At 43.6% G+C, this 15,422-nt stretch overlaps 1 protein-coding gene across 5 annotated transcripts in view; it reads right to left on the minus strand.

Annotated features, from left to right (window-relative positions):
• Positions 1-15,422, minus strand: part of LOC129703887 (kinesin-like protein KIF20B) — a 75,760-nt gene that overhangs the window by 38,992 nt on the left and 21,346 nt on the right. For all 5 annotated transcript variants that reach the window (XM_055646570.1, XM_055646569.1, XM_055646566.1 and 2 more), the window contains 4 exons: positions 13,741-13,887; positions 6,766-6,928; positions 3,201-3,479; positions 1,630-1,769 (listed from right to left, as the gene is read on the minus strand). In XM_055646570.1, coding sequence (XP_055502545.1) covers positions 1,630-1,769; positions 3,201-3,479; positions 6,766-6,928; positions 13,741-13,887 — 729 coding nt within the window. The remainder of the gene's footprint in view (positions 1-1,629; positions 1,770-3,200; positions 3,480-6,765; positions 6,929-13,740; positions 13,888-15,422) is intronic.

Here is a 15,422-nt window from a genome sequence, read left to right on the forward strand (position 1 = left end):
TAGACTCGGCTTGTACTCGCTAGAATTTAGAAGATTGAGGGGGGTTTTTATAGAAACTTACAAAATTCTTAAGGGGTTGGACAGGCTAGATGCAGGAAGATTATTCCCGATGTTGGGGAAGTCCAGAACTAGGGGTCACAGTTTAAGGATAAGAGGGAAGTCTTTTAGGACCGAGATGAGAAAATCATTTTTTACACAGAGAGTGGCGAATCTCTGGAATTCTCTGCCACAGAAGGCAGCCGAGGCCAGTTCACTGGCTATATTTAAGAGGGAGTTAGATGTGGCCCTTGTGGCTAAAGGGATCAGGGTGTATGGAGAGAAGGCAGGGATGGGATACTGAGTTGGATGATCAGCCATGATCATATCGAATGGCAGTGCAGGCTCAAAGGGCCGAATGGCCTACTCCTGCACCTATTTTCTATGTTTCTATGAGAAACTCAGCGGGTGCAGCAGCATCTATGGAGCGATGGAGATAGGCATGCAATCTCTCCACATCCGTTTGTTTTAGGCAGCCAGTGATGCATCTGCAGCTGTTATTAAGGGCGGCAACAACTTTCTTCGCATGAGATGATCTCTCCCAAACAGGACAAGCATACTCTGCAGCAGAGCAGCACAGCACCAGAGCAGTTGACCGCAATGTGGATGCATTGGTACCCCACGACGAGTTTGCCAGCTTGCGCAGGAGGCTGTTCCTTATCCTCACTTTGCCCTTCACCCCATCGATGTGTTGCTTGAAGGAGAGGTTTCGGTCCAGAGTGACCCCAAGGTAGACAGGGTGGTCACAGTGTCTCAAAGGGATACCATTCCATGTTAAGGACAGCGTTCTCCCAGCTTCGCGATTACGAAGGTGGAACAGGCCAACTTGGGTTTGCCTTCAGTTAGTTGTCCTTGTAGTAGTTTGTGAAGTTGACTAAGGATGATGAGAGGGTCACTTCTACCTCATCCATGTGAGTGCTCTGGGCTGCTATTCCAAGGTCATCAGTGTAAATGTAGCTTCGACCTGGAGTTGGAGATGGCTCGGGCTCTGGGCTTGGGGCTGGGCAAGGGAGGGGGAGGAGATTGCTGCTGCTGGCACCAACAGCACCAGCGGTCCCCCGGCCTGCCCATGGCCGGCAGGAGCCTGTCCGCAGACTCCCTCTCCGACCAGGACGACTCCAGCAGCAGCGGCTCCGAGTCGGCCTCCCGCCCAGCGGCTGCCCATCTTCAGCAGGATCTCGGTGTCGGTCTGAGGGGAGGGAGGGGGGGTGGAGGTGTAGGGCTGTCTGCAAACCCGGCTGGATAGGCTCAGCCGAGCTGGAGCCAGCAGCTGCAAGTCCAGGGCCGCCCTGCCAGTCCAGGGCCACCCCAGACACATCCGGATAGGATCGGGACACGGGGGAGGGTACAGGGACGGCCCAACAGCAACCGCAGCGACAGAGAGCCGACCCCAACTCGGACGAAAGCAAGCCTGCACACAATGCAGCACCACCGTTGCCAAGACTGTTTTATACCTAGTGACCTATGACCTGGGCATGTGCAGTCGGAATACCGAACTCGCTTATTGTAATGACGAACAATTGGTATGCTTCAAAATAGTATTTTCAGAACTCTAAACACAGCTAATTTAATTAAAATTACCCACGAGTATACCTTAAATCATTTTCAAACCGAGACATGAACTTTTCCATTTCTTGGCAAACTTCTTCACGAATTTTCTTTTCCAAGATCACCTTTTCTTTCTTTTCCTCAATAATCTTGTTTTTCAGATCTTGTATATAAACGAGCAATTTCTACATATTTAAAACACAGTATATTTAAATTCAAATAATCCGAATCATTTTCATTATCTGACTGAAATATATAGAGGATAATTCAAAAACACCATGCAAAAAATCCAGGAGTTGCAATAATGTTACAATTTGCAGTAATTTTTACAACTACAAATTGCAAAGCTTCTGTGCAGAGCGCAACAGAATGTTTCTGGTGATGTGTAGGAAAGAACTGCAGGACTAAGATGATAATTTTTCTCCCCAAAAGGGTTGCAAACGAATATAAATATCGTCATCCAAGATCCAACTGTTTTAAAAAAACCTCCCCAGAATGACCCTTGATAGCTTGATCTTCAGGACATTTTAATCTGCATCCTCCCCAGTCACCCCAATTCTCAATATCTACAGAGGGTTATCACCTGCATTCAAATATTCCATTCAGTGCCAATTCTTTACCTTTCTCTAGATATGCTTACACCCTCTTTATTTCCCCCCCCCCTGCCTCCCGTATTCCCCGTCCCCAGAAAGTAACCACCACCAAAAAATACTGATGTCTCCCCACATCAAATCCCGGACTCTAAAAGGACCACTCCTGTGCAGGGCTGACCTCTATTAAGCCCTGCATGAGAAGGATCAGGCAGCAGATATTCACATTCAGAAAAAGAATCTGGCCTTTTACTAATTAATGCCCCAGACCCGTTTTTACCGAAGTTTAAAGCAACGAACCAACAAATAGAACTCTTGGTGCAGCTTGGCCATTGCACACACCCTTTAGGGCAAACAGAACTTCTATTAACAAATAGTCTGAAAAAGTAACAAATCAACCCACTTAGTGGGACTTCTGCCTCAGCGTACATAGTGAACAACAATGTGTGGATGACGAAGAATACCACGTTCATTTACATTTAACTGATTAATTGCAGCCATTTATAGCGAGGGTTAAATTCAGTAAGTTATTTGTAGTACTGTAGAGGTGCAAACGTGGTGAATAAATGGATTCTTTATTCAGGCATAGTAGGTTGGAAATACATGGACGTTTGGCACTCTAACATAATAGTCGTAGCTGTTGAGAGGCGGTTGCCTCGTGAGCTCGGTTTAGCTCCTGCTGAGGTGGCAAGACACTCTCATGAAGTGAGAGGAAGCGGAAGAGCAAGAGAGAGAGAGAGAGAGAGGGAAGGTCAGGACATATACTAGGGCACATCCATATATCTCATGACTCCTTCCCAGGATTGCCGAGGATTTGCATAGCAGGAGTGGCCTAACCATTAGGTGCCGCTACAGTATATCAAAATGGCTAGTAATGTAATTAATATAATTTCAACATCTGCCATGTGGAGATTATAATGTCATGTAGCTGTGCTGGGTTCGAGGTAAAAAGTTATCTTCAACTTATTTAAGAATGCGTACAGCACAAAATTATTTTCCGCAAGATGGAAAAAGTGATGTAATTACCTCATAATTTTTTTTCCCAATGACGATATTTTCCTCCTCCTCCTCCTCCTCCCCTTCTTCATCTTCTTCCTCCTCCTCTTCCTCTGGCTTTAAATCAATTGTCTCTGAATCACATTCCTCCATCTCAACGACATCCTCAGGAAGAGCATCCCAAGAGATAGTTCCTCTTTTCACCAAAGAGGACCCAATTGCAGCATTATTAATGATCAGTGAAAGAGCTCTGGCTGATCTTTTTGGAAACAAACGGGCAGGAAGATGTTTTGAACAATCAAGGAGTATCTAGGAAAAAAAAAGTTCAATAAGGAATTCCTGTCTTTGAACAAAAATATATTTTTTAATATCGACACAATGAAAATAATGCACTTATAGCAGTACATATTTTAAGACTCAGGATGCCACTTCCATCACACCATTAATTTTGCATCAATTGAAATACCTTAACTACAAGCTTGAGGGAATGGCAGGTATGAGGGATGGGAATTAATTTGTCCAATACAATTCAGCAAGAAACCACGATGTCTCCATACAAAAAAAAACAGAACACAAAGTAGTGTGTTAGATGAGGCAGACTATGCAGAGAAAGAAACTGTTAGTTGGAAATTAATGACCTTCAATCAGAAATGGCTAGGTCCGATGCAAACTGAAAAGTTGAGTTTATTATTGTCACATGTACCGAGCTACAGCAAAAATCTTTTGTTTGCCTGTTATCCAGTCAAAGAAGGCTATACACAATTGCAAAAAGCTGTCTACAGTGTGCAGATACAGTATAATGGGTATGGTGTTTAGTGCAAGATAAAGTCCGATTATAGATATTTTGAAGGTCCAATGAGTTAGAAGGGAGGTCAGTACACAGTCTAGCTGGTGAGAAGACGGTTCCGTTGTCTGATAACAACTAGTAAAACATTTTCCCTGAATATGGATGTATGCGTTTTCAAACTTCTGTACCTCTTGCTTGCTGGGCGAGGGGAGAAAGGGAAGTATCCATGACGAGACGGGCCCTTGATTATGCTGCTGCAGTGTGAAGTGTGGATGGAGTCAATGGCAGGGAGGTTGGTTTGCGTGATGTTCTGGGCTATGTCCACAACTCTTGGCGATTTCTTGCAGACTTGAATGGAGCTGTTCCCTAACCATGCTGTGATGCATCCCGATAAAATGCTTTCTACAGTGCGTCTGTAGAATCTGGTGACGGCTGTTGGGGACATACCAAACTTCTTAAGCCTTCTAACGAAGTAAAAGCATTGGTGTGCTTTCTTGACCATTGCTTCGATGAGGCTGGCAATTTGCTGGTGATAATTATTCCTAAGAACTTGAAGCTTTCAACCATCTCTACTTCACCATCCTCAATGCATACTGGGGTATGTTTACTGCTGCTTCCAGAAGTTAATCACCATCGTCTTTGTCTTGCTGACATTGAGGGAGAGGTTGGTGTCTTGTCATCAGATTACAAGGTTCTCAATCTCTTTCCTGTACCTAGTCACATCATTGTGTAGGAAGTAACTGCAGATGCTTGTTTACACCAAAGATAAACATAAAAGGCTGGAGTAACTCAACGGGTCAGGCAGCAACTCCTGAGAAAAGGAATAAATGACCATTCAGGTCGAGACCCCTCGTCGGACTGAGAGTCAGGGGAGTGGGAAACGAGAGATATGAAAAGGATCAAAGTACAAATGAATGAAAGGTATGCAAAAGGACTAATCAAAGCCAGCAATGGTGATCAAGAAAAGTTGGAGCCCACAATGGTCCATTGTTGGCTGTGGAGAAGGTGATAACGAGTAATACAAACAGCGAAACTAAGCAGGACAACAGTGAAACTAATACAATGACTAGTGTGGGGGAGGGACAAAGAGAGAGAGGGCATGCAAAGGCTATTTGAAGGTAAAGAAAGCAATATTGATTTCTCAGACTCTCATTCTGAAGGGTCTTGAATGGAAATGTAATATTTTCTATTCTCCGGAGATGCTGCCTGACCCACTGAATTACTCCAATGTTTTTGTCTATCTCAGTATCATCATTATTTGATATTTCGCCCATTATGGCGGTGTTGGCAGTGAATTTGTAAATTGAGTTTGATTAGTATTTGGCAGCACATTCATTAGTATATAAGTAGTATGGAAGGGGCACCAGTATTGAGGATTATCGTAGAGGATGATTGGTCATCTAACCTCATTGATTGCAATCTGTTGGTCATGAAGTCGAGGATTTAGTTGCAGAGGGGAGTGGCAACTCCATTTCCACGAGTTAGGAGAGCAGCCTGGTTGGGATAATGATATTGAAAGCAGAATAGTCTATAAATTGAAGTCTGACATAGGTGTCCTTCTTATTCACGTTCCTGGGGTGAGTGTAGAGCCAGGGAAATGACATCGCCCGTGGACCTGTTGAGGTAGTAGGCAAACTGTAGTGGATCAAGGCTGCTTGGCAGGCAAAATTTAATGCACCTCTAGCCTCTCAAAGCACTTCATAATAATGGATGTCAATGCCACGGGATGGTAGTCATTAAGGCACGAGATCTTGCTTTTCTTCGGCACTGCAATGATAGCAGTCTTCGTGAAACAGGTGGTTGCTATCTCAGAACGGAATAGGGAGAGATTAAAGATGTTCATGAACATTCTTGCTCGTTGGTCCTCACAATTCCCAAGGACGCGTCTAGTGACTTCATCCAGGCCAGCTACTTCCCGTGGGTTCACCCTCGGGAAGGCCGATCTACCTTCTGGAACAGTGAACCTGAGAAAAGGTACACTTATGTCTGACAGGACAGATGTTACCGCCCTGGTGGCCTTCTGCTCAAAGCGAGCATTAATCTTAAGATCGAACCCAGCCCCCTGGCACCAGCAACTCACAAGTCCCAACCAAACCACAAACCTCCACGTCTCCGCAATGCCAAAGGGAACCAATGCTGCCACAAGGAGCACCCGAGGTCAGTATCGAAGTCGGGTCTCTGGCGCTGAAAGGTAGCAACTCTACCACGGTGCCACTCCGAGGTATTGTGTATTTTGTGTCCTTTACTGTTTATTGTGTAGTGTATGTTTATTGGCTAATTTTCCAAAAGGACTGTACATATTGACCCCCTTATTTGGTTATAGTGTACAATTGGTAATAACAGACATCATCTCCCCCATGTGATCCTTTATAGCGAGGGTTTACTGGAGTGATAATAGTGCTAAGAAATGCCTATTACAAAATTTGTTTATTTGTCTTTTCCGATAATTTTCACACATTACTTGCAGATTTAATCTTAACTATAGGATATTTGAGCTGGCCTTGTTTTACTCAATTCCTAACAATTCACAGAAACTATTGATTTTAGCAAATGCCATAACGATGCTGTATGATGACCCTGAAAAAGCTGGAAAAAAATGGAGCAGTGAAAACTTAAATTTGTAGCAACCAAATCCATATTTATTTGTATCAATCCATTTGTCACAAAATAAAATTTTGGAAAAAGCAATAAATAGAAGTTGCTGAAGATTTTCAAACTACCACAAATACTATAATGATAGGAACCTCAAAATCAGTTCAATAATGTAACTGAAATGTTAAGGATTAAATATTTATAAACATAGCTCACCTTTTGTGCCACCGCAGAGAATTTCAGTACATTCAGTGTCTCTTCATACATAGAAGCACATTGGCTGATATTAACAATTATGCGTACTTTTCCTTTGCCAGAGAAAAACCCCTGGAAGTAGCGAGTAAGCTTACTTTCCCTAAATGGAACATGGCCATGCGTCCTAAGAGAAATAAAATAGTTAAAATAACATTGAATAGGTTTGGCATCCTATATTGCGTAAGAAGGAACTGCAGATGCTGGTTTAAACCGAAGATAGACACAAAAAGCTGGAGTAACTCAGCGGGACAGGCAGCATCTCTGGATAGAAGGAATAGGTGACATTTCAGGTCAAGACCCTTTTTCAGACTGATGTAAGCGGAGAGGGAGATGCATAGATAAGAATGTGTAAGGTGTGAAAATAGGACAAAGGGAAGGAAAATCAAGGAAACTGTAGAACAGATCATTGCTAGCTGGGAGAAGGTAACAACTAAGCAAACAGAGATAAAATGTAGTCGGAGACAGTAAGACTGGTCGGAGAACTGGGAAGGGGGAGGGATGGAGAGAGGGAAAGCAAGGGTTACTTGATGTTAGAGAAGTCAATTTTCATACTGCTGGGGTGTAAGCTGCCTAAGAGAAATATGAGGCACTGATCCTCCAATTTGCGCTGGACCTTAGTCTAACAATAGATAGAAATAGAAATAAATTCTTCCATTTTAAATAGTGAATTTGTGAAAAGAAGTTTCAAAAATGTACAAACAAATTCTGGTGTAACTCAGCGGGTGATGCAGCATCTCTGTAGAAATGAAGGGTCCCTACCCGAAACATCACCTATCTATTTTCTCCAGAGATGCTGCCTGGCTAGCTGTGGTACTCCAGCAGTTTGTGCCTCTCTTTGGTATAAACCAGCACCTGCAGTTCCTCTTTATATTTTATAACAGAAATTTCAAAATTTGTCTCACAGCGGAACTGACATATGATGAAAGAATGGGTCGACTGGGGTGTATGCACTGGAATTTAGGACGCGAGGGGATCTTATAGAAACATAAAATTGTACCAACTAGATGCAGGAAAAATGTTCCCAATGTTAGGTGAGTCCAGAACCAGGGGGTCACACAGTTTAAGAATAAGGGGTCGGCCATTTAGGACTGAGATGAGGAAAAACTTTTTCCACCCAGAGAGTTGTGAATTTGTGGAATTCTCTGCCATAGAAGGCAGTGGAGGCCAATTCACTGGATGTTTTCAAGAGATAGTTAGATTTAGCTCGTGGGGCTAATGGAATCAAGTGATATGAGGAGAAAGCAGGAACGGGGTACTGATTCTGGATGATCAGCCTTGATCATATTGAATGGTGGTGCTGGCTCGAAGGGCCGAATGACCTACCCCTGCACCTATTTTCTATGTTTCTGTGAAATTAATCTGTTTTAAAGCAACATCAGAAGTAAAAACAGATTATCTTAGATTAAAGTAATATACTATTTAAAATTATAATATCTTTGACTGATAAAACAAAGGTTTCTCAGAATTTTGGAAAATTAACCAAAGGTTTAGATTATTAGGGTTGTTGCATTAAGTAGTACGGTAACTTGTTAGTGTATAAACAGCAATTCATATGCATCTAAATGAAAGGGCCATTAATTCTCAAACTATACCAGAATTGAACATAAAATAGACAATGCAAGAGGTAAGCTAGAATTTTAAAGATGCCAAATTTCAGGCATGAAATTAAACTGAGTTAATCATCTGCCTCTTGCATAGATTAAAAAAAAAGAGAGCAAGATATTAATTCATGGTAATATTAGTCTAGATGCACAACGTCACTTTCCAGCAATATCATTATTCAGATGTGTATCACACATTATGGATGAATGAACAATCAATCCACTAAGCCCACCTTACCACAACATTTGACACTCAAATCTCTGCCCTGTTGTCCTGGATGTTGTATTTTCTTGGGTTGTTAAAATCCATGCTGGTTTTAGTACAACCAGACGTGTACATGAAAGTACATACAATTTCTTTAACAGTTGGTACTGTCATAATTTACAATGAGAATAAAGAGCCCCCTATAACTACAATGTATAGTAATGAATGACTAATGCCATCCATAATATACAAATAGTAAAATGTTGACATTAATAGTGCCAGACAAGCAGACTTTGCAGATTACTGGATTATTCCTCATTCATACACACACTTATTTTACTATTTTTTCCTAAAATGTTACACATAATACAATATTGTAAAGGAAACTAGACGTTGTCCATAGTCCTTTAACTAGGTCTTTATTTAAACACTAATAACACACACGTTCCAGTACTAACCACAACTGGTCTACACACGTACTGGAACCCAACAGGGAGGGAACATGCAGACATTACAGTTATACCATAGAATGTGGGAGGGACGATATGCTAATGAGGTAGTTACATATATGGTTGCATGCATAACCATCTACATCCCTTCCCGTAAGATAAATAGCAGCAGCAGGCAATTATACAGACCTGCACATAATAACAATAATGGTCAGTGAACATCTCAAACTAAGCATAATCACCATACCGATCAGGAGCCCGCACAACTCTGCCAGAGCGGGTCCGTACACCACCCTCACTCCCCTCTCCCAAAGGCAAAGGCAGCGAAGATCGGGGGGACGGAATAGGCAGTAACGCAGGTCGGGGACTGGAAACCGGCGAGGCAAAAAACGAACTAGAAGGGGAGGACGAAGAAGAAGAACCGACAGGAGAGGACCTTGGGGAAAGAACAGGAGAGCCGAAATCAGGTTTCACAGGAGCAGGTTGGGTAGGCGCAGGAATGACAGCAGGGGCACATGGGATAGCCCGAGGAGGAGGAACAAGTAAAGGAGTGGATGTGGATGGGAAAGAGATCGGTGGAGGAGGCTCACGGACAGCACGCAAATGCTGGCGACTGCGACGATATACAGTACCCTCGTAATCCACCAAATAGGAGCGAGGGGAGTCAGCCAGCCCTACAACAGTAGCAAGTTTGGAAAAACCAGTAGAAGTCTGCATGCGAACCACCTGGCCCGCGGAGAGGGAAGGTAGAGGACGACAAGACTTGTCATGAGACCGACGCTGGATCTCATGGCGATGAGAGATGCGGCGGTGGACCGCCTCAGGGGAACGAACCACAGGAGTCAGGGATTGTTGAGAAATAGGCATAGGAGGACGGAGGACGCGAGACATGAGCCGTTGGGCAGGAGAACCCAAAACCCCATTGCATAACCATCTACAAATATTTTTTCTAATGAATTGCCAAGTTTAAGAAATAAAATGTTGTACATTCTCTATAACCGTGTGGATTTTCTCCAGGTGGTCCGGTTTCCTCCCACACTTCAAACAAATGCAGGTTTGCAGGTTAATTGGCTGTTGCAAATTGTCCTTATTTTGTAGGATAGAACTAATGCATGCATGATTGCTAGTTAGTGTGGACATAGACACAGTCCAAAAACAGACATGTGGACAGATTACAGAAAGATGTAAAAGCAAGTTTGTCGTAGTGAGCAACATTAAATTCCACAGTATTGACTGAGACTTAGTGCAAAATTTGTTAGGTGTATCTAAGAAGGCTTTTAAAACAGTGTGTGGATTGTCTAAATGAAGAGTAATACTTATTGGGGAAATATTGGGGAAACAAGCCTGGCTAGGCGACTGGTGTTTCAATGAGTGATCACAATTCCATATGTTTTAAGATAGTCATGAATAAAGTTACGTATGGAACTTGGGTGAAGGTACTAAAGTGGGATAAATCTGGTTACTGCATTATTAGGCAGAAACTAGGGAGAGTAGGTTGGGAGTTGTTATTGGTCAACTGATCCGAGATCAGGACTGGCATGTTCCAGTAAGGAGGAAGATAGGAACAGCAAGGTTAGGGACTGTTCGATGACCAAAGAGATTGTAAATATGTTTGTAAAAAAAGAAAAAGGAATTGCATGCAAGATTTGGAAAGATCAAATGAGATCGGCTTTTGAGGAATATAAAACAAGCAAGAAGGAACTCACGAGGGCAATTAGAAGGGTCAAAGGGGGCCATGAAATATTCCAGCATCTGCAGTTTTGTGTCCCATGAAATGTCAGAGTTGTATTAAAGAAAATCCAAAGTCTTTTGATACAAACATTAAAAACAAGGGGGAAAACTAGGGAGACGGTATTAATGAGGTACAAGGATTAAGGAGAGAACTTATGCTGAGAGCATTAAGGGAGGTAAGAGGAGATTTCTGGGATCTTGACAAAATGTTTGTAGGTTCTCTCACCACTGATGAGGCCTGAGAGACTGGAGAGTAACCAATATTGATGAGTCTCACATCAGTGGTAAGGAAGCTATTGGAAATCACTCTTCAGGATAGCATTCCTTCATGTTTGGAAGAGAATTAAGTACAGACAAGTCACGTCTTTCAAACTATTGAGTAGAGTAGTGGGCTTTAATAAGACTTTTAGCAAACTCACTTATGGTAAACTGACCCAGATTAAAATGCATGGGATCTATGGAAACTTGCGCATTTGGATTCAAAACTAGTCTACAGCTGGATATAGATCAGTTCCAGAAATGGGCAAAGAAATGGTAGATGCAGTTTAATATTAGCAAGTCTGAAGTGTTGCACTTTGGGAGGTCAAATGCAAGTGGAAAGTATACACTTAATGGCACAATCCTTAACAGTATTGATGTACAGAGGAATATGGGGTCCTGAAATCCATAGTTCCCTGAAAGTGGCAATACAAGTAGATAGAATGGGAACGTGGTATATGATATGTTTTGTTTTGTTTGTTAGTCAGGCCATAAAATATAAGAGTCAGGAAATCATGTTGCAGCTTTAAAAAACTTTGAAGGTAGATCACAAAATGCTGGAGTAACTCAGAGAGACAGGCAGCATCTCTGGAGAGAAGGAAGGTGTGACGTTTCGGGTCGAGATCCTTCTTCAAACTGAGAGTCATAGGAAACAGAAACGAGAGATATAGACGGTGATATAAACAAGAGATATAGACTGCAAATGAATGAAAGACATGCAAAAGGTAACAATCAGGAAAAGGTGGAGCCCAGAATGGAACATTGTTGGTTGTGGGCGAGGTGATAACGAGTTGTACAGACAGTGAAACTAGTACAACGACTAGGGTGGGGGAAGAGACAGAGAGGGAGGGGATGCAAGGATTACTTGAAGTGAGAGAAATCAATATTCATACCTCAATGTTGTAAGCTGTCCAGGCAAAATATGAGGTGCTGTTCCTCCAATTTGCCTTGAGCCTCACCCCGACCATGGAGGAGGCCCATGGCAGTAAGGCCAGAATGGGAAATGGGAGGGGAGTTAAAGTGTTTGGCAACCGGGAGATCACATGGGCAAAAGAATATAGAGATACAGGATTTCGCTGGAGAAAACGAATAGGTGACGTTTCGGGTCGAGACCCTTCTTCAGACTGAAAAGTCACCTGCTCTTTTTCTCCAGAGATGTTGTCTAACCCGCTGAGTTACTCTAGCTTTTTGTGTCTATCTTCAGTTTAAAACCAGCATCTGCAGTTCCTTCCTACACATCACATAGGCCAAGGCGGACTGAGCGAAGGTGTTCAGCGAAGTGATTGCCCAGTCTGCGCTTGGTCTCGTGGATATATAGGAGTCCACACCTGGAACAGCAGGTATAATAGATTATTTTGTAGGTGGTGCAAGTGAACCTCTGCCTCACCTGAAAGGCCTGCCGGGGTCCCTGGACAGAGGCGAGGGAGGAGGTATAGAACAGGTGTTGCATATTCCGCGGATGCAGGGGAAGGGGCCTGGCGAGAGGGTGGGAAGGGATAAGTTAACCCGGGAGTTACACTCTCCGTGGAACGGGTTTGGAGATGGGAAGATGTGACTAGTGGTGGGATCCTGTTAGAGTTGGCAATAATGTCGGAAGATTGAGTGTTGTATGCCACAGCTAGTGAAAGGACTAGGTTAAAAAATAATAATTAAAAAAATCACTCTCAACAACTTCTCCTTTGACTGCTCTCACTTCCTCCAAGGTGGGAGCAGCCATGGACACCATTCCTGTCACTTTACATAAAAAATAATAATAAAAACTATGCCTATCTTGGACAAATTACTATTATTTCCCCAGGAACATCGGAAGTTAAGGTTGTGAGAGGCAGACAGGGTGGTCAGACAGGACCCTTTCCTATGGTGGAAATAGACAGGGTATCAAAGACCAGAGGACATGGATTTAAAGTGAAAGGGGAAAGGTTTAAAGGAGTTGTGTGTGTGCTATTTTTCCCCACATAAAGAGCGGTGTGGGCTTGGAACACACTGCTAGGGATGGTGGTGGAGGCAGATACAACAGGGGTATTTAAGAGGAGTTTAGATATGCAGGGAATTAATGGATCTCAATTATATGCAGACAGAGGATATTAGCTTAACTTGGCATCATGTTTGACATGGACCTCCTCGTGGTGGGTTAGGTGCTGACGTTTTGTAAGGCAGCTTAGAAATCAGTAAGTGTCCCATATGTCTAATAAATTATTTTGTTCTCTTGTGTTTTTCTTCAAATTTTGAAAGTAATACACTTTGGTCAACTTTTTGTCGATTTTGATCACAAATTAGCTCAAAATGATATGCAGGCCCATTTTTAATGCCATGTCACAGGTTGGTATCCTTATTTATGGAAACACTCATGTACAAATTTGGCCTGAAAGGCCCCTAACCATACGGTTTAGTTTAGAGATATGGCGCAGAAACAGGCCCTTCGGCCCACACCAACCAGCGATCCCCGTATACTAACAACACACGCAGCACCCGTAGTTGGGATGGAACCTGGGTCTCGAGTGCTGCAAACGCTGCAAGGCAGCAGCTCTACTGCTGCACCACCACCGTGCTGCCCTTAATGGAGAGCACTGTATCGCAGCACTATGACTATGATCTCTAAAATTAGTTGCACTGACATTTTATTTTAAAACATATGAACAATTTGAAGCTCATTCTTAAACAGTGGAGAGGATAGAAGAAAGGTGTCTCTTACTTTGAAATCTGGTTATGCCTCAATGCATTGATGCATTTTCCAAGAATTAGCAAAGAAGTGTTAATGTTTCCCGCTTCTTTTAATCTGTCGCCATCATTCTTTGTTTTTGCATTTCGTTCTGATCCCGCAAGATCACAAAGAGAAAGTCTGCAAATGGAACAATTATATTCAGCCAAGAACAATACTAGCAGAACCAGAAATAGAAACATAGAAATTAGGTGCAGGAGTAGGCCATTCGGCCCTTCGAGCCTGCACGGCCATTCAATATGATCATGGCTGATCATCCAACTCAGTATCCCGTACCCGCCTTCTCTCCATACCCCCTGATCCCCTTAGCCACAAGGGCCACATCTAACTCCCTCTTAAATCAAATGGCTTGAATGAATACTCACCTTCTCTGTAACTTGAATTCATCTAAATCTCGGAATTAACTTGCATTGTCCCTTTCAGCCATTCTTCCCACCAGTGGTATCTGACCTACCTTTGCACGTAGGTAAGCAAATTTATTTTGCAAAATTACCTTCTTCGTTGCCAATCTATCCATGGCTTCACATCCCTTCTCTATCTCCTCATACCAATCTAGAGATATCCGGGCTCCCCAATTTCAACAGCTAACAATTTTAATGAATTCACCAGTGAGTCATGCTTCAGCCCGGTAGTCATGCTCGGTAGTCATGAAATGCTTTGAGAGGCTGGTGAAGAAACACATCTGCGCCTTCCTCCCTCGGAACATGGACCCGTTGCAGTTTGCATACCGTCCGAACAGATCCACGGACGATGCGGTCTCCCAGGTCTTGCACACCGCTCTCTCCCATCTGGACAGCCAGAAGGGGGGCTACGTGAGGATGCTGTTCATAGACTACAGTTCAGCCTTCAACATGCGAGTCCACACCAGACTAGCCGGGAAGCTAATTGGGGCTCAACAATTCCCTGTGTGCCTGGGTCCTTGACTTTCTCACCGCCAGGCCCCAGGTAGTCAAGATGGGAGGGAATACATCGAAGTCCCTCACCCTGAGCACAGGATCGCCCCAGGGTTGCGTCCTCAGCCCCTTATTGTACTCCCTGTACACACATGACTGCGTGGCTAGGTTCAGCTCCAACTCAATAATTAAGTTTGCTGATGACACTGTGGTGGTGGGCCTGATCTCAGACAACGACGAGAAGGCCTACCGGGAGGAGGTGGCTGATCTAGCACTCTGGTGCCAGGATAACAGCCTCCACTTGAACATCAAAAAAACGAAGGAGCTGATCATGGACTTTAGGAGGGCACATCATCCGAGGACGTACACTCCATTGAGGATAAATGAGGATCCTGTGGATAGGGGTGAACTGTTTTAAATATCTGGGAGTCCACATCTCCGAGGATATGACATGGGCATCACACGCCTCAGCACTCGTGAGTAAGGCAAGGCAGCGCCTTTACCACCTCAGGCAATTGAGGAAATTCAGAGTGTCTCCGAGGATCCTCCAGTGCTTCTACGCAGCGGCAGTGGAAAGCATCTTGTCCGGGAACATTACCATCTGGTTTGGGAATTGCTCTGCCAAGGACAAGAAGGCTCTGCAGAGAGTAGTGCGTTCGGCCGAACGCACTATGGGAACTTCACTCACCCCCCTGCAGGAACTATACAACAGGAGGTGCAACTCCAGAGCAAATAAAATCATGGGAGACCCCTTCCACCCCT

This window comes from Leucoraja erinacea, chromosome 15 (genome assembly GCF_028641065.1).
Source record: "Leucoraja erinacea ecotype New England chromosome 15, Leri_hhj_1, whole genome shotgun sequence".
In the NCBI taxonomy this organism is placed as follows: domain Eukaryota; kingdom Metazoa; phylum Chordata; class Chondrichthyes; order Rajiformes; family Rajidae; genus Leucoraja; species Leucoraja erinaceus.